This window comes from Prunus persica, chromosome G8 (genome assembly GCF_000346465.2).
Source record: "Prunus persica cultivar Lovell chromosome G8, Prunus_persica_NCBIv2, whole genome shotgun sequence".
NCBI classification, from domain to species: domain Eukaryota; kingdom Viridiplantae; phylum Streptophyta; class Magnoliopsida; order Rosales; family Rosaceae; genus Prunus; species Prunus persica.
This window is the reverse complement of record NC_034016.1, coordinates 20,466,630-20,486,514: the sequence shown is the minus strand read 5'-3', so window position 1 is coordinate 20,486,514 and position 19,885 is coordinate 20,466,630. Positions and strand designations below refer to the sequence as shown.

Sequence of the window (19,885 nt, the reverse complement as noted above, 5' to 3'; positions counted from 1 at the left end):
CGTGGTGATGTGTGTGTTCATAATCAAATAAGACTGAGATGTGTGTATGCTCTTGTATTCTGTATGTCTTGGAATCTGTATATGGATCCACTATAAATTAAGAATGTTATGCAATTAATAACATATATATATTTATCTGAAATATTGTGTAAAGCAGGAGGATCTACAGTTGAGAATTCACATCAAGCAATCCGTTACTGAGCCTAAAAGATTGTCTGGTGTTTGCTTTATAGAATATGCCATATGGGGTCATCTTCATCTAGCTTATAGTCTATAGGCTATAGCTAGCTATTCTTGGATATTCTTGGCTTACTCAAGATGAATTCTTAAAATAATAACAGATGCTCCTTTTATGATGACCAGCTTTCTCTTTACTACTTTTCCTACTGTTTTGGATAGTGGGAGGACTTCGGAGACTTTTCTAGAAACTTACTAAGAATAACAGGAGCCCTTATCTCTGGCTTATTAATTTATTCATATATAGTACATAATCCATAATCTAGGCTTTATTAAAATCAAGGTCTAAAATATCAATGATATTGAAAATATCGGTAGTCCAAAAATATGGAAATTTCGATGGAAATATCGGGATATTATCGATATCGATAAAAATTGAATAAAAACCACGGAAATTGTAAGAAAAACTTGGAAATTTTTATTGAAACTTTGGAGAATGTTTATTTAATCAATTATCTATGAGTTTATCACAAAAAATTAGAAGAAAATGCATTGCATGATGGATTTAACTAATTTAAGTTGATTATACAGCAAGCGGACAAACACTATGAGTGTAAAAAATATGTAATAATTAATGAAAAAAGATTAAATACGCCGTAATCATTTATATATAATGATTTACTATAATATTTTACACTTTATACATTGCATGGTAAGATACATGAATGACTTAGCACCACATAGAGTTCCTACGAGGTTCAAATTTTTCACTATCTTCATCATCTCTATGTGTAGAGTAAGTGTGTTGTGAAGAGTAGTCATCAAATGATAAATCCCCAAAATAGTTTTGCATGTAATTGTTAACATACCACCTATATAAATATAAATATTTTAGCATATTATCACAAAAACATAAGTGATATGGTGTTTAAGGTGTTGGAGGAGTAAAATGGGAGGGGTTCATATCCCCTTTGTGCTTTTTTCTCCCTTTTCCCCCTTTTTTTTTTCCTTCACATCGATATTTTTTGATATTTTAGCGATATTACACCGATATTTTGACAAAATATTGCTGAAATGTGAGCGAAATTATCGACATCGATATTATCGTCGATATTGTCGATATTCATACGATATGTACATAGATATGTTCCGAAATATCCGTGATTCGAAAAAACTGAAATATCCTCGATATTTCCTCGATATTATCGATATTTCAGACTATGATTAAAATGATAGACTACATCATAATTTCAATAAAAAAAATTTATATAAAAAATACAATAGAATTTTATTAGATTAATAGAAATAAAGAGTAAAAATGACACATAAGTAAGTGCTGTAAACAGAGACATCTTAACAACAATATAATATATATGAATCAAACTTCATCAATGACCTGAGCTACCCGAAAAGTCTAAATCTTTTAGTACTTCACAATATAAAAATCTAGCGATTTCCTATACTAAAGTTACATATATGGCAATCTGGCAGTGCACGTTTATTTTGACAACTTAAGAGAACTATACAAATGGATTGACAGAAGAGGAATATTTTAGTTTAGCTTTTTTTATTACCAATAATGCTATTTATACCACCTTTAACATGGTGGTGAATAAATGTGGTATAAATGAACCAGAAATTGGATGAACAGAGAAGTGAAGTCTATTGCATTCCAACTTAAGAAATATTAATTATCTCCAGATATTCTCAAAGCTCTGAAGAAGTATAGCATCTTTCTCATTGTGCACGATACATAATATTATTTTTGTATGGCTAAAACTTAAATTTTTACTTAATATGAACGTGTGACAGTTGATAGGTATTATCTTCAATCATTAAAGCACAGTTCCTAACTTACTATTATTATATATAAATAATAATATAGTGATTAGTGAACCCCTTTATAGCTTGACTATGTATATATCATGGTACTTCAAGGCAAATCAAACACGCAATCTACATTTTATTTGCTCATTAGGTATTATTTATTATGACAAGAGGACTATGAGTTCAATATTTTTTACATATCTCACTGTATACCACATAAAATTGGTCACATATATATTATAAATAATTATATTTAGTGCACCTGTCACTAGATCAGGCCAACATGAGCTTTTTCTTTTGAATGGATTTTTGACCAAATCCTTGAAAGTTACATTATAGTATTAATATCTGTCATGCTAGCCAATAAGCATTTGTGAAAGTAGAAACGAGTTTCTTATCTTCAATAGTGTCTTTTAACAACAATAGTAGAAACAAGTCTAAACTACTCACACTAGTTGTTGTCGTCCATGCGCATATTCTTCTACCTTCCCTCTCACTCACCAGTTCATTTGGTTTCAAATATAATAGGATGTGTGGACAAGTTTTGCAGACAACCTTTTTTGCGAAAAGAAGAAAAGAAAGCTCAAAGCAGGATATTCCGGTCTTGTTAGTCATGGTTGCTAATGCAGCAGAAGACTGACAATACCCTAATGAAGATCCAGCAGGGCGTGTGTGGTGGATTTTTAAAGTAATTTTGGAGCATTCTGTATGAATTTCCGGAAAGTTTAACAGCATTGGTCTAAAGCAAGAAAGAACGAACTGCAAAAACATTAAATGAAAAATCACAAGATCCATCTTAAACTGCCACTTGGAGGGAATTAATATGATGATTCACACGCAGGGCATAAGAAGCATATTCGTAAAGAAATGCATGGACCAAAACCTAATTGGAGTCAGAGTCTTCTTCGATGGCTGCAGCATGATATAAAGAAACTCCTCGCTCCAATTTTATATTTGAAGTTTTGGTGTACTGAAACTAGCTAGCTAGCTAGCTTGCTTTATTTGATTCTTGATCACGGAAACTTGGTTTTATTGGCTCTAGGTATATCTCTTGGAAAGTGATGCCTCTCCTCTCATAGTGCAATTCAATTAGACATGCGCATGCACACCACTGATCATGATGATCGATCACTAGCTGTATGGCGGGGAAATTGATGATCTTATATGACAGCTATAATGAGTTCCACAAACGGCACAATGGAAATTTTTATATTTCATGACTTTCTCACCAAGGTAGCAGCATAATATTAATATTGCTACTTGCTTAGTTAATTGCCTTTGCCTATAGTGGAGAAGCTTCAGTAAACGCATGCATGAGCACCTGGCTTATGAATCGGGGGATTTGCAAATTGAAAATTTGGTTTCGAGTATAAAATAGTAGGGCTTTTGACAAATAGACTCATTCTAACATAACATATTATACGAAAACTCTTGATGTGGTACGTGTTTGCTTTGTTTGATTCATAAATAATATTTGAGGTCACAAAGAGTCTTCTTCATTTTTGGCATAAAAGCGTGTATATTATAATTTGCAGCTAGCACTTGTATACGTTGGTGAGTTTTCGGCAAAGGGATAAGACCGCGGCTTCCATGGTCACTACCATTGCTTTGCCTTTGCTGGGAACTTGCGATTCACAAATACTTAAGTTTACTTCTAGCATGAAACTCAGTTGCTTTGCCTTTGTAGGTTGACATCTTTGCATGCGAATGACATTAATGTATAAAATGTCAAACGCACACACAAAACTAATAACAGATAGAGTCCCTCTCCCTCCCTCACACCACTTTGCACACTAACCGTATGATCTTCTTGGGGTCTTTCCTTGGAAGCCTTACATTAATTTCTTTCCTTGGACACTTGTGATTAATGAGTGGTGCCAAAAATAGTGATAAATTTGTCAACATATAAGATACTATATATATATATATATATATATATATATATACAAGTTTGCCATGGGGTTTTGAAAATTTTCAAGCAAAGATGATGCTTAACAAGAGCTAATTGGTAAATCAGATGATTAATTAAGGTGATCAATTTCAATATAGTTCACATGTGTTGACTTTTTTGGGTACAAATTTCATAAGCAGAGGTTACAACTTACAAGTAAATACAAACTATAGTGGAGACAACTTCCAACCAAATTGTAAGGCAATTGCATAATTTGAGTTTTTTTTTTCATGAAATTATCTCAAACTAAATTGTGACTAGGCACTTGGGGTGCGTCATGCATTGTGTCAGCTTCCTTTATTTCCTAGGAACTTCAGGGTTGAAATTATTGCTGCGAAAAATTCACTTCCACCACCTGCCTATATATATATTTTCCCCATCCAGTTCCATAATCACAAATCGCTTAAGCCACACAACCTCATCTTCTATATCCTACTGTATATACTATACAAAAGCCTTTTACGCACCCTTTTGATCCCCATGAAAACAATGTACACTATCAAATTAATGGTGTTTATGTTGCTGATCATTTTCACAGCCAAATCACCTCCTACTGTGGCAGCTGCTCGGCCTTTGGATGACATGAAGCCTGCGGCAGCCACGTTTGGTTCGAAGGTGGTGTATCGACCACAAGCTAGAGGTCCAGCGCCACCTGGTGGCCCTAACCCGTGCACTCATATCCCCCGTCCGGGCAACGGGGGTTGCAACTGATTGATTATAATCAATGAATCAAAATCAAATTACTCATAATCATCTGCTCCAGCCCTTGATCTACAACAGTCACGCAACTTGGTACAGTGAAACAGCGTATGGTATCCTTGGTAGTATGAACTTCATTCCATATGTGTACAAATCCTCTAGTTAGTATTATGTAAAGTATAACTTAAGCCTCTAATGAATTACTTTCCTTTCCTTTCCTTTCTTCTTAACGTTTTGCATTTATTCTTCTGCTTCTTCATATTTTTTTTTTTGGTATTTATTGCTTCTTCAATCTGATTATCCACATTTTTGTTTCGGTTTTATCCAACAAAATGCAGGCACTACTATTTCATATTTAACCAATTTGAATGAAACTCTTCTTAATTATAACGGAGATGAAATAAATAACGAACACGATTTGAACATAAACCACAAAAATAACTATTTTTTTATATATTAATATCATCGATAGTCTAAACAACAAAGAGATGGGGTTTCTCACACACACACAAACTACTAATTAAGGTGCTATGAGGGTTCGAACCTGAGACCACTGATCTGCAAGTTAAGGCCCTTTTTCCCTAGGGTAGATTCCACTGGCAAAATAACTACTCCTTCATCCTTAACCAATATGAATTAGCTCCTCAATTAATTATTTGTTTGGTTAATATCATTATTATTTTTAATGATTGATAATTAGCAAAGTTAATAAATAAAAGCCTCGCATTACTTAAACCGAGTTGCCATTTTCACATACATAGAAGAAAGCTCGACAACGCCACCATTAAGTAAGAACAACGCGTTGAGCCTTGACTTTAAGTGCCCTTTTCTTTGTCTTCTTGCTTCTCATTTCCAGAAAGGAAGTTGTTCCACTGCTACTTGCAACTTCACTGCACTAGCTTTTTCTCTTCTTCTTTTTTGTTTTCGAAATTTATGTATATATTCCCCCGTTGACATGTCCTTACTGTCAAAAGTTGCACATAATTACTAATTAACCCACTTTTTTCACCCCCACCACCGCTGTAAAAGCATAATCTAGGCCACTACATTATAATTTTCCAGACAATATATGGTGGGAGACTGGTTCTGGGGATTCTATTGCAGATTTAAACATTGCAGACTATATTTGTTTATTTTCCTTAACTGGTGGAAAGACACGTTTGGAGACAATAGCCGCCTGTGCAACTAGGCTTCCTCATGTCCTGGAATCTGTCTCCTTTGTTTGCGTGTGTAATTTGACAATAATTTAACAGAAAATCAAACGGTGAAATTGATTAAGTGCGTAATATTAATGAAATTGAAAACTCAAGGCCCATTTCGATAATGACCTTAAACATGAAGGGAATAAAATGTAGTTAATCCTATTCTTTTTAGTTTCTTGTTTCCACAAGAAAGTTAATTACTAAGAATAACAAGAGCCCTTATCTCTGGCTTATTCATTAATTCATATATAGTACATAATCTTTATAGTGCTTGCTTGCATTGCACTACATCTATATCTGCTGTTGTTCTTGCACTTTCTCGTTATGCTTCTTTCCATTGAGATGTGCCAAGGTAATCTGACCAGAGCTGCCCACACTACAAATTTTGCACCATAGACCTTGTATTCTGCTGTTCTTGCACTTTCTCCTTATGCTTATTTCCATTGAGATGAGATGCCAAGGTAATCTGACCAGAGCAGCCCACATTACAAATTTTGCACCATAGAGCTGGCCCATTCTTCTTTGTATTCTGCTGTTCTTGCACTTTCTCCTTATGCTTGTTTCCATTGAGATGAGATGCCAAGGTAATCTGACCAGAGCAGCCCACACTACAAACTTTGCACCATAAAGGTGGCTCATTCTTCCTTGGAGTCTTTTTTGCGTTCTGTTGTTGCTCTTGCACATATTCCTTGTGCTTCCTTCCACTGAGATGAGATGCCATGTCAATCTCACCAGTGCAGCGCACACGACAAATACTGCACCACAGAAGTGGATCATTCTTCATTGGAGCCTTACTTGCGTTCTGTTGTTGCTCTTGCACATTTTCCTTGTGCTTCCTTCCACTGAGATGAGATTCCATGTTAATCTCACCAGTGCAGTGCACACGACAAATACTGCACCACAGAGGTGGATCATTCTTCATTGGAGCCTTACTTGCGTTCTGTTGTTGCTCTTGCACATTTTCCTTGTGCCGCCTTCCACTGAGATGAGATGCCATGTCAATCTCACCAGGGCAGCGCACACTACAAACATTGCACCACAGACGGGAACCCTTCATCCTTAAAGCTTCATTTGTGTTCTGTTGCTGGCCTTGCACGTTTTCCTTAAAATTCATAATAATAATTTTTTTGAGTCCATCACCAGATACACCCTCTGCGACCTCCGTGGTTTTTCCTTTTATCTCCCCAAAAGTGTATTTGTTGTTTTCAGTCCCAGTGAGATTAGGCTCTGCCTGCAATGGAAATGAGCTTCAAAAAGAAAATTGTTGCTCTATTGTTTCCACTCTTTACGGCTGAAAGATTAGTTCAACTAACATCATCAGATAGTATCTGAGATTTAACATTTTCTTCACCAAAATCAGAGATTTAACAATTTCTTTACCAAATTTGGCCTACTTACCTCGCAAGCAATAGTTCTTTCCAAAGCTTCAGGTACATTCTCCTTTACATATCTCTCCACCTCAGCATGAACGTCTTTGCTGACGAACAACGACTCCTTCCTCCACTTGTTGAACCAGGTGGTAACACTTTGGGGGTCCATGGTAAGGCATGGACAGATAAGATGTTTATAGACATAAAAGGCGCCATCAAAATGAGGTATCACCAACCAGAAGGCAACCATTATCCTAATGTAATGCCACGGCGGGAGCCTGACGTGTCCAGAATTGGCAAATAGGAAACACAAATTTCAGCACCTTATCCAAAAGGACTTAACTGATGTTTAACTAGGTAGATTTTTACTTCTATTGTTCTGAACAAACAAGTGAAAGGAAGTTTCTTTAAAGAAATATTTTTCTGAACAAAGATGGATGTGATATGTGACATTTGGTGAAACAAATAGAGTCTGTGAAGCTTAACTATAAATTACATCTGTTTGATTTTCTCAACAAACAAACAAACATCTGTTTGATACTTTTGAAATGAATTAGAAAAAAGCAATTATAGAATTTTTAAATAATCCTATGGTATACTTTAGGCATGTGTTCATCTACATCTAAACAGAGTATGGTTTCTTCATATCGTCTGTGGAACTGTAGGCTGAAGTTTGGTTTCCTTCCTACAATATCAATGGTTGAAATTTTGATTTCTTTTATTTACTTGGCAACGAAAAAGTGCAATATGCAGTTAAATAAAACAACAGAATTACCATTCTAGGAGCTTCAAGAAAGCATGTTCAAGGAGCAAAATCAATGAGAAGACAACCCAATAAGTATTCAACTTCTGAGCATCTGAAATGGAATTGGTCTCAATCACCCTAATGGAACAACATCTGTCAAAAAGGAAAACAATCTTGAAAGAATACATCATCATCATCATCATTGTATCAACATGAACATTACAATCTTAAGTCTATGGAAAAACCCCATTTCAAAATCTTTAAATCAAAGATAACTTTATTATTTATTAATATTATTATCCTCTCATCATCATTCTCAAAATAACTAATATGAAAAATTACAACCATTTTATTTTCCGTGCATTTGTATTTGACAAAAATTATGCAGAACACAATAAAAAAATTCCTTAAGTTTGTGTCTAGTTTCTCAGTCTTTAGATCTAGTACTTGGTTTCCTTTAGTGACTTCCTTCCCCTTCTTTCTGGGGGCTTTAATGAAGCCTCATTTTGATTTTTGACCCCAAAAAATCCTAGAGCAGAGGTACGCAGAGTATATCTCATTCAGAAGAACTAGATATATGAATGTGTGGAAGAGAAGAGAGGCTTACAGAGGATACACCAAAGCAAGCAGAGGCCTACAAGTAAATCACAAATAACATGAAAACTTATCATATTCTGAGAAAATTTGATCAGCTGTTTAAATGTGCCAAGGTTTTTCATCCTCGGAGAAAAAGCATACCATGCAAGAACATCAAAGCATTGAAGAGAAATTTCTACAAGACCCACAATACCCATCTTGAGTTTCAGCTTCTTTGTTGGTCTCTGTTGTGTGGGATTGTAATTTTAAAGACTCGGCGAGGGACCCCTGTTCTTGTTGTGAACCAAAGACTTGTGTCGGTAACCCAAAACCTTAATAACTAAGGTTCTTCTTTGGTTGGTACAATAATGTACAGGTACATCAAACTCTTTAAGGGCATATACGTCTATGAACTGTGTTTTCAGGGGGCATCTGGTGCTGGGGATACAAAAATGAAATGCGCATGTTGGTCTTGAGTTTTAAATTTCAAAGAGACATGCCAACGGTTCACTATTAGTAACATTGATATTATCCTCAATTTAAGCACTTACAAAGTCTAGTAGATATGAGGTTTTATTTCAGTTGTATTAGTAGTGGAAACATTCATTATATGTTGTATTTTATTTAGTCAAGTTTCCAATATAAGACTTATATTCTTCACACGCTCCCTCATGTGGGACCATCATATAGTAGGCCACACGTAGAGAGCCAAGTCCACATTAGAGTCAAACATTCAAATCCAACACGCAAACATCACGTATTGGATAAGAAATAAATATAAACATTTAAGTCCAACAGTTAAACACCACATATTATACAAAACTTAACCCTTATTGTGGTTCATGCTTACTTTGTCTGATTCATCAATAATATTTGGAGTCACAAGAGTATTCTTCATTTTTTGGCATAAAAGTGTGCATATTAATTTGCAGCACTTGTATACATCGGCGAGTTTAGGCAATGGGATAATCCAGCGACTTTCATATGTTCACTACTAGGGTTGTACAAGATTCAATTCAATTTTAATTGGTTTTGATGATTTAATGGATTGGATTGAATTCATAATTTTTAAAACTGACATGACTGGATTGGATAACGAATTTGCTTATGAGAATCCAATCAAATCCAATCCAATATGGTTAGTTTTATACTTATTTTTCTCTTGTAGATATTTGTAGTTGAAAAAGTTATGAATATTTTAAGTCATTTAATGAAGTTATGTTTAATATATTATATAATCAAAACAATTTTTTATTTATAGTATTTTATTTATAATTTACATTTATGTGCATTAATATATTTAATTAGATTAAATCTAAGGATAAATGTTTAATATTACATTATTGTCTTTTTTCATTATCAAAACCGATCATCCAATCCAATCCAATATCAACTGGATCGAATCAAATTGGACTTAAACATCTAATATGATAAGATTTGATTGAAAAAATTACAATCTAATTTATATTAAATCAAATACAAATAAACTAAATTATATTGATTTCGAACCGAGACACACCCAGGACCATTGCTTTGCTTTGCTGGAACTTGCAATTCAAAAATAGTAAAGTTTACTTTCAGCATTAAACTCAGTTGGCATTCATATGTGGGTTGACATTTTTGCATGCAAATGTAATTAATGTATAAAATGTCAACAGCACCGCACGCACAAAACTACTAACAGATAGAGTCCTCTCACACCATTTTGCACTAACCGTATGATCTTCTTGGGGTCTTTCCTTGAAAGCTTTACATTTCTTTCCATTGACAGGTACACTTATAACAGATGATGAGTGGTTGCCTTAGAAACAGGTGCCAAAAATAGTAAGAAATTTCTCAACATATAAGAGGCTATATACAATACAAGTAAATACAAATTAGTAGAGACAAATTAAGGTGATCAATTCCAATATACTTCGCATGTGTTGACTTTTTTGGATACAAATTTCATAAGCAGAAGTTACAACTTACAAGTAAATACAAACTATAGTGGAGACAACTTCCAACCAAATTGTAAGGCAATTGCATAATTTGAGTTTTTTTTTTTTTTTTTTTAATGAAATTATCTCAAACTAAATTGTAACTAGGCACTTGGGGTGCGTCATGCATTGTGTCAGCTTCCTTTCTTTCCTAGGAACTTCAAGGTTGAAATTGCTGCGAAAAAATCACTTCCACCACCTGCCTATATATATATTTTCCCCATCCAGTTCCATAATCACAAATCGCTTAAGCCACACACCTCATCTTCTATATCCTATACAAAAGCCTTTTACGCACCCTTTTGATCACCATGAAAACAATGTACACTCTCAAATTAATGGTGTTTATGTTGCTGATCATTTTCACAGCCAAATTACCTCCTACTGCAGCAGCTGCTCGGCCTTTGGATGACATGAAGCCCGCGGCAGCCACGTTTGGTTCGAAGGTGGTGTATCGACCACAAGCTAGAGGTCCACCGTCACCTGGTGGCCCTAACCCATGCACTCATATCCCCCGTCCGGGCAACGGGGGTTGCAACTGATTGATTATAATCAATGAATCAAAGTCAAATTACTCATAATCATCTGCGCCAGCCCTTGATCTACAACAGTCACGCAACTTGGTACAGTGAAACAGCGTATGGTATCCTTGGTAGTATGAACTTCATTCCATATGTGTACAAATCCTCTAGTTAGTATTATGTAAAGTATAACTTAAGCCTTTAATGAATTACTTTCCTTTCCTTTCTTCTTAACGTTTTGCATTTATTTCTATTTCTGATTATCCATGTTTTTGTTTAGTTTTATCCAATGAAATGCGTTTGTTTTGCACATTTTAGATGACAAGAACTTCAGATATGGATGATTTTTGGCATGGATAACCCTTGAAGGATAACTTAAAATTCCAATGGTTAAAATGCATTATTGGGTACTTAACAAGGATGTGTACATGTTCCTTACAATAAGAACACATAAAAAATAAAAATTCTACATATACCTTGGAACAAAAGCCCATCGTACTCAAACCATATATCAGGATGACATTTTTATTTGTCCACTAGGTAAGGTCACCCTTCATTGTTTCATTCAATTCTCGAAACCAAATTGAGCTTAGCTATGAGCATATACTACTATTTCATCTTTAACCAATTTGAATTAGCTCTTCTTAATTAATGGCGATGAAATAAATAATGAACACAATTTCAACAAACCACAAAATAACTACTTTTTTAATAAATATTATCGATAGTCTAAACTACAAGGAGAGGGGGTTTCTCAAACACACACACACACACACTACTAATTAAGGTGTTATGAGGGTTCAAACCTGGAATCTCTATATTTTTTTTATATATAATATTGTCAATAGTCTAAACAACAAAGAGAGGGGCAAAATGAATTAGCTCCTCAATTAATTATTTGTTTGGTTAATATAATTTATTTTTAATGACTGATTAGCAATGTTAATGAATAAAAGCCTCGCATTAGTTAAACCTAGTAGTCATTTTCATACGTACGTATTCTTCTTGGGCTTTTCCTTCACAGGGACACTTATCCCTTGCATTAAAAATAGGTGCTGCTATTCTAAATGAGCGATTTATCACTCAATTATCCATTTATAATCACTCAACATAACATAAGAGAGCAGTGAATCCAAGTCCTCTGCCTTCAAATTAGTAGTTGCTAAATTTGTTTTGTGGTTCTGAAAATTTTCAACTAGAGGATTCGATGGGGTCGGCATAGATATAGCAAAGATTATGCTTAACAAGGAAGCTAATTAGTATATAAGATAATTAAGGTGATGAGTTTTAACCTTGTTTATATTAATTGACTTTGGTATAAAGTCATAAGCAGAGATTACAATTTACAAGTAACTAAAATTAAGAAGAAACGCGTTGAGCTTTGACTTTAAGTGCCCTTTTCTTTGTCTTATTGCTTCTCATTTCCAGAGAGGTAATTGTTCCACTGCTACTTGCAACTTCACAAGCTCTTCATGCTTAAATATATCTCGAATTCATTTTTATTTGCGTATTAGTAATAATATAGAAAACGATACACTGGGGATGTACAAATTACATATATCTAAAACGTGTGCGAATGGAAAAAAGAAAAAGAAAAAAAGGGAAGATTCAAAATAGTGCAGACAACTATTCCCAGCAAATTATAAGGCAACCGCATGCTCGAGGGCAGAGCCACGTTGGGACCAGTGTAGTCTTAGCCGTCACTCAGTTTTTATTATAAAAAAAGAAAGTAGTATGCTGTTATTGTATAACCCATATTAATTAACATATTTATTTTACCGCGTGGAGCCCTACCCAGCCAAACTTACTCTCGCTGTTTGTGAATTTTTCTCTCAAACCCAATATTATATTATCAAGTTTTAAAATTAGGTTAATTCATAGATGAATGATGACTTGGTTGCATATATTGAGAAAAATATTTTTAATAGTATAGATGACGTGGTTGTTATGCAACAATTTCAAAATATGAAAACTTTTCGAGGGCAATTATGAATTGTAATGATATATATATTTTTGGGGGTTAAAATTATGATTGTAATGAATAGATAATATTATTTTTGATGTTTTGGCATGTCTTAAGATGAATTTTTTATTATTTATATTTTATGAGAGAGCCCACATATATAAAATTCTGACTTCGCTATTGCACACTGCTGCTGCATGTATAGGTTGAATTTTTTTTCTTTTTTTTTTTCGTGATATTATCTCAAACTTGTAACTGGACAGAATTAAGTGCGTCATGCAATGGGTCAGCGTCGTTTTTCCTATGAATTTCTAGGTTGAAATTCCTGGGAAAAATTCACTTTCTCCCCACTTGTAGTTTGCAATTGAATATTATAATATCCCAGAATGAAGTGAAAGCTGAAACTAAACCGTGTCGTTTTACAATTTGTATTCGAGAGAAGATGGTTGATGAGTTTTGTGTTCTCAAAACTTACATCATTCTCTACAAATGCTCATGGAAATTGTCCTTGGCCCTACCTTGTCAACTGGGAGTTAACCCAAACCACACAAACAAATCAAAATTAAGGGAACTAAGGAAAATACATGCTTACATTGCACCGTCAAAATGTATCAAATTTGAAGGAACAGGATTATGTCGGCCCTATGTTTCATGGGTCTGTCTGGTCTGGGTCTCCACTAGTTTTGGTCTGGGCTGGGAGGGATGTTTTAAAAGATTCTATGATCGTTTTTCACCAACGAATAAGCAAAACATAGGACATCATATGCTGCTACAGTTTCGGTGGTCAAGAGTTCGCCAACCTTTATAAGAATACTATCTCTGTCTCTGTTTTAGTAATTCGACCTTTATTAAAAGAAAATAAAACAAGTAATTAGAAATTTAATTTAATAAAACAAAAACAAAAAAAATCTCTGCACAGCATTCACAAGTCACTCAATATATGTCACACAGATCACACGTACGTGTTTTTCATTCTGATGAGCATGGCACTAGTCCCAGGCATTACGTATACATTTGTGTCCTCTTTGGTAATATTCAACCTGAGTAGGAGGAGGAGGGCAAGGAAATAAAACATAGTTGCGTTACAATTGTCGTTTTGCAGCATGCTTGCCATATATGCCAATGCCATACTTTGCTCTACATGGAGCCAACTTTCCACAGTGGTCACCAAGCAAGAGGATAAATTAGTCATTCGAATTGTACCTTTTTGAAGGTTAATTACGTGACACTTTGGTGGTTGATGACAAGACAACAAGATCTTTAAGGTTTTAAAGAATAATTATAAATTTGATCCCTTCGCTATGCATACGAACTTCAAATTGCATGCTGCATGCACTTACATGTCCGCTTATGTTCACTACTAGGGTTTGCCTTATATTAATTTTCAGTTATTGGAGAACAAAGTTAAATAATTTCCATGTAAACTTTCTTGTCCCAAAAATTTATGCTGTTTCACGGTCAAAACGTTTCAAATTTCAATGCATTGGTGTGTGACAGATTTATGTGTGTCTTCTTAATATTTAGGTTATTATGCCCTTTATTTTAATGGGCCTGGGCCGCAATGACTGTGTGGGCCAACTGACCCATTCCCAAAAGTGATTCTACAAAATGCCAAGGAACACATGGGAAATCTGCTGGCCGCCTCAATTTTGGGTGGTCAGGTCGTCAGGGTCCAAAGAAAGAGTCCCATCTGGAAGAATACCAATAATACGAATAATATAAAACAATAAATAAATAACCCTAACATTGAGATCTTGGAAGTTTGGAAGAAACCCACTCTCCTCGCGTTTGCGAGCTTTCTTGTACACTTGCTCTGATTTGGAACCCAACTTTCTATGGTGAACCCTAGTTTCAGCTACAGACCCATATCAGTTTTCAGGTAATTGGATGCCTGCTATTGTTCTTGGCCTATATTTTGGAGTTTGTGCTTCCCAAAACTTCATAAGCTGCAAAGTGAGGGTCTTTGTATGTGGATATGATGTATTCTCAAGATCTGCTTCATGGGTAAGTTTAAATTTCTCAAATTTGTCGGCTTTCAGTGCTGTATATGTGATTTAAGAGTGTTTTTTAGGTTCATATGAAGCTGATAGTTCTGTTCGAGATATCTTGTCAAAGATCTGATATTTTTGTAGAAATAAATCTATGAGATGAGCTGAATTTCAGAACTATACTTTGTGATTCAAGTAGTAGCTTGATTTGCTTGTGGAAGGTTTGCACAAAGATTGTGAATTTCTCTAGTTGGTCGAGAAAGAAATTTGAGAGCTATATTTGGTGGTTCTAAGGTAAGCAAGATAAGTATTTTGAGTTTCGTAGTTTAGCATTTTTGGGGTTGTTTGAGTTAGTTGTAAAAGGAGAAATTAAGATGGGAGAGAAATTTTGGGTGAATGAAGAAGACAGGGTCATGGTGGAGTCAGTACTAGGTACTGAAGCATGCCAGTTCTTGACCTCTCTGGTTTCTGAAAATGTGTTGACAGACTTGGTTAGGCCGCCTGGTAAATTGGGTGTGCAGCAGGGGATGTCCCAGCTCGTCAAAGGATCCAATTGGAATTATGCCATTTTCTGGCAGGTTGTCGGCTCGAAATCTGGTGGATCTGCCTTGATTTGGGGTGATGGACACTGCAGAGACACAAAGGATGGCGGAGTTGCAGGCGAGAATTCTAGTTTGGATGGCAGTTTTGTGGGAGTGCAGAAGAAAGAGGAGGTGAAAAAGTGGGTGCTTGAGAAGCTCCATACATGTTTTGGTGGTTTGGATGAGGGTTATGCTAGGAGGTTGGATGGGGTGTCAGATGTGGAAATGTTTTACCTCACTTCAATGTATTATGCATTTCAACTTGATTCACACAGTGGTCCTGGGGAGTCGTACAAGTCCGGTAAATCAATTTGGGTTTCAGATGTGGGTGGTTGTTTACACCATTACCAGTCAAGATCATATTTAGCAAGATTGGCCGGGTTCCAAACAGTGGTGTTTGTACCTATGAAATCAGGAGTTGTTGAGCTTGGTTCAGTCAAAGCAAATCCAGAAGAACAGAATCTAGTAAATATGGTCAGAAATTTATTTGGTGAATCTAGTTCTGTTCAGGCAAAGGCATTTCCAATGATTTTTGGACGCGAGCTCAGTCTTGGTGGCCCAAAATCACAATCAATCAATATTGCCTTTTCCCCGAAGATAGAGGAAGATTCTACATTTCCTCCAGAGTCATTTGAATTACAATCAGTAGGTACTTCAAATGGATGTCAAAGTGAGGATAGTGAAGTAAAACTTTTTCCGCAATTGAACCAAATGATGGTTGGGGGTTTCAGTGCTCCTACAATAGTTTCAAGTTTGGAGCTGCCTAAGGATGAGTCCTCAGCACAAATTGATGAGCGGAAACCCAGAAAGAGAGGGAGAAAGCCTGCCAATGGGAGAGAAGAACCATTGAATCATGTGGAAGCAGAGCGGCAGAGGCGCGAGAAGCTTAACCAGAGGTTCTATGCACTAAGAGCTGTTGTTCCTAACATTTCGAAGATGGACAAAGCCTCTCTTCTTGGTGATGCCATTACTTATATCACTGATCTCCAGATGAAGATCAGGGTCATGGAAACTGAAAACCAGATGGGAAACAATAATCAAAAGCAGTTTCCGGTTCCAGAGATTGATTTTCAGGAACGACATGAGGATGCAGTTGTGAGGATGAACTGCCCATTGGATTCTCACCCAGTTTCTGAAGTCATCAAAACTCTTAGGGAACACAAAATTGTGGCTCAAGAGTCTAATGTTTCAATAACAGACAACGATAAGGTTATTCATACATTCTCCATTCCAACTCAAGGTGGTGATGCCGAGCAGTTAAAGGAGAAGCTGGTGGTCTCTCTTTCAAAATGATCCCACCGTAAAGTTGTGTTTATAACATGTATCTGTATGCATCTACCTGATATAAAATGTGGGTTTTCTTCTTGTCGACTAACTGATGAGTTTTCTCATCTGACATTGATGATTTATAATCCAACTTAAGATTGTTGAATGAAATTGTTTAGTTCATATATGCAAAAGATATCGCGATAATTTCGAACATGTTTGGATGATGTACTGAATCTAAGTTATGAATTTATCTGTGTTCTTTGAAAGGCTTCTCAGTTACTGTTTTACTGTTTAGTTACGGTTTGCGTATACACGCCCCTCATAAATCTCAATGAACATAATATATTTGTACAGAAAATAATCAGATGAATTGGCCCGAGATAAACCTGAAGTAAGTCATACGCTTTGCTATTCAAACTCTATTTTTTGAATGGAGTTGTGTCTGACTAATGAATAAATAATCCCTGTTTTTGGGAAGGATGGGAACTTTTGTCTACGGCTCAGCAGCTTAGCTCTGCAACTCAAGAACGCGACTTAATCAATCAAGAAAAGGGAAATGTTTTGTCATATTAAAACCTGTTCTTATGCGACCCCAATTCCACTCTCTGAAAATATTGTTTGAATTTGACTCGTTGCATAATGCTTTGCTCATGGCTTTGCGTGGTTCCCTTGTTACGTGTCCTAAAGGTGCAAAGAAGTGAATAGTTCTTAGGGGCTTGGTCGTAATCAACGATGACAGCATAAGTTTACTTTTAATTATTCAGTTCTATATGGCTTGCAACTCAAGTTTTGGAGAAAACGTCCATAACGGGGATGGCAGTGTTGTGTATCTCGAGTCAATCACCTAAATACATTTAGATGAGAAAGTTAAAACATATAATATTGCATGATTGGCTTGAGATATCACCACACAGATGTAGAATTGAGCCAATGCATATAAAAACACAAATAGAATTTGTTCGCACATCAATCCTCACAATGCGCAACTGTTTGGCGCCCAAGTTACCGTGTGTACTGGTTTGAACCCTGAAACAATAGCTCAGTCAATTTCAAACTCAGAAATATTGTCAAGGGCAAGATTTTTGGAAATTAAAAATCCTATATAAGAGCTCTCACCTCCACCAACACTTCCACCATCCCAAAGTCCATTGCCTTACAAACCACTGTGTCAAAATTCATTTAAACAGAGGAAAAACACAAAAGGAAAACCAAGGATACTGATAGAGGAAAATCCTGCAACAAAAAGATAAAAGTTCCATTAAATTTCAGTCTCAAAGAATGAGGTTCTGTTTTAGGAAAACCCAGCTTTTCTCAACTCTTGTCGTTCTGCTCATTTTGTTTTCTTGTCTACAACTTGGAGAAATGAGGCATTTGAAAGCAGAGCAATGGGCTAAGAACCATGGTCTTGTTCTTGTGTCTCAGTACCTCGCAAGGGGTCAAGCGCCCCCATCTGGCCCCAATCCCTGCACCCACATTCCAGGCCGCGGCTCGGGTATTTGCACCTGAATCAGATGAACATGTAGCCAAACCACTCCATGCCTGCAGCCATGACTTTCCTCACTTTACTGGGACCAAGGGTTAATGTTCCAGCGTTAATAAGACTCAGAACTGAGCACCAAAAGCTTAGCTCTTAATTATTTCAACTGTGTATATGTAGCACAGTATTTTCTATTTTGGATGATAAATAATTAACCCCCTTTTTATTTTCTTTCTTTCTTAGGGATATAACTAATGTTGTAAGTTGTAACCCATGAAATTCAAATAATTTGTTATTTATGTAGAAACCATTCTATTTGTTTTATCTATTATGTGATGCACTAGCTGGAGGGTGAGGGAGGGAGAGGGACATAGAGTTTAATTTTGAACAGAAAAAAGAAATATGCAGCCCAATTCACTCTTTCCAAATTCCTTCAGGACACATGACAAGTGCAAAAGGAATTGAATAATAATTTATAATAAATCTGATTTGGCCAAATAAATATCATCAGGTTTTCAAGAACAGAAAGTAGAGTGAAACTTAAGAAAACCCCAAGTCTAAATCATGTCTCAATTTAAAGCACCAGGCATTAGTGATGTTGGATCTGCTACATAAATGCTAGATTAAAATATCTTAATGCATTAGATTAGCTGAAAAAGTCTTGAGGATGGCCAAAATAACAGAAGAAGTCTTGAATTCAACATGTTGAACCCTTTAAACCAACTTCTGTCAACAACAACAAAGACAAGAGTTTAAACCAACTGTTATTTTCAAGATAATGGTATAAAGTTGTCATTAGTGATAACCATGTACCACATTTATTTATTACACTGTTGACGATATATCAATGGATAGATGAAGGCCGAATATTTTTGGAGATGTTGCTAATAAACATGGTACGGATAGTTATTGGCAGATCCAAGAATTTTTTAACCAAAGTGCAATTTTAAAAGGCTAAAAGCTTTACTTAAAAAAATTAACAATCAAATATCATTATAATTTAAACAATACTAATATCATTCATAACTGATAGAAAAAATAGCATTACAAATAACCTACAATTATTGTAGAAGAAAAAGAAAGCCTTGTTGTTAAAAAGCTCTAGAGTTAAAACCCCTTGTTTAAAGCCTTTTGTCCTTTTATGGGTAGGCCCTAGATAGAAACCGAGTTTCCTCTTTCTTTTTCTTTTTTTTTTAAAAAAAATCATGCTCCAAAACAGTGTCGTTTTGGCCGGAATTTAAAAATAAAAAGAAGCACAGCCAAGCAACACAGACTTCGTTTAGGCTTTTGTCGAATACCTAGAGTGCATCTCCTAAGCTGAATAGAGAGATAATATGCAGCACCTATTATACCTCCTTACACCTTAATAAGTCCGTCAATGTACATAACGTTGTGGATGAGCTACTAAGATGTACTTTTAAAGAAATGTCTGCCCAAGGACAAGGACTTACTTTAATATAACGCTTACCCGTTCTAGGTCATGACTTATTCTTGTATAATTTTGTCGAAATTAAATTAAAACAAAGCTCTGGCTGGAGAATAAAAGGAAAGTCAAATGGG

At 35.5% G+C, this 19,885-nt stretch overlaps 2 protein-coding genes across 5 annotated transcripts; one reads left to right on the top strand and one right to left on the bottom strand.

Moving 5' to 3' along the window:
• Positions 6,007-8,859, bottom strand: LOC18768621. Of its 2 annotated transcripts, none has more exons than XM_007199043.2 (5): positions 8,710-8,859; positions 8,579-8,605; positions 8,002-8,124; positions 7,255-7,504; positions 6,007-7,087 (listed from the first exon to the last, which is right to left on the bottom strand). In XM_007199043.2, exons 1-5 carry the CDS (start codon positions 8,763-8,765, stop codon positions 6,233-6,235), a joined length of 1,311 nt encoding a protein of 436 aa, XP_007199105.2. In that variant the 5' UTR covers positions 8,766-8,859; the 3' UTR covers positions 6,007-6,232. The 2 variants fall into 2 exon arrangements, with proteins under 2 accessions (XP_007199105.2, XP_020425179.1); XM_020569590.1 differs by having other exon boundaries at positions 8,002-8,109.
• LOC18766462 (transcription factor bHLH3) lies at positions 14,733-17,110 on the top strand. Of its 3 annotated transcripts, none has more exons than XM_020570358.1 (2): positions 14,733-15,014; positions 15,485-17,110. In XM_020570358.1, exons 1-2 carry the CDS (start codon positions 15,011-15,013, stop codon positions 16,870-16,872), a joined length of 1,392 nt encoding a protein of 463 aa, XP_020425947.1. In that variant the 5' UTR covers positions 14,733-15,010; the 3' UTR covers positions 16,873-17,110. The 3 variants fall into 3 exon arrangements, with proteins under 3 accessions (XP_020425947.1, XP_020425946.1, XP_007200616.2); XM_020570357.1 differs by having other exon boundaries at positions 15,082-17,110; XM_007200554.2 differs by having other exon boundaries at positions 14,734-15,292.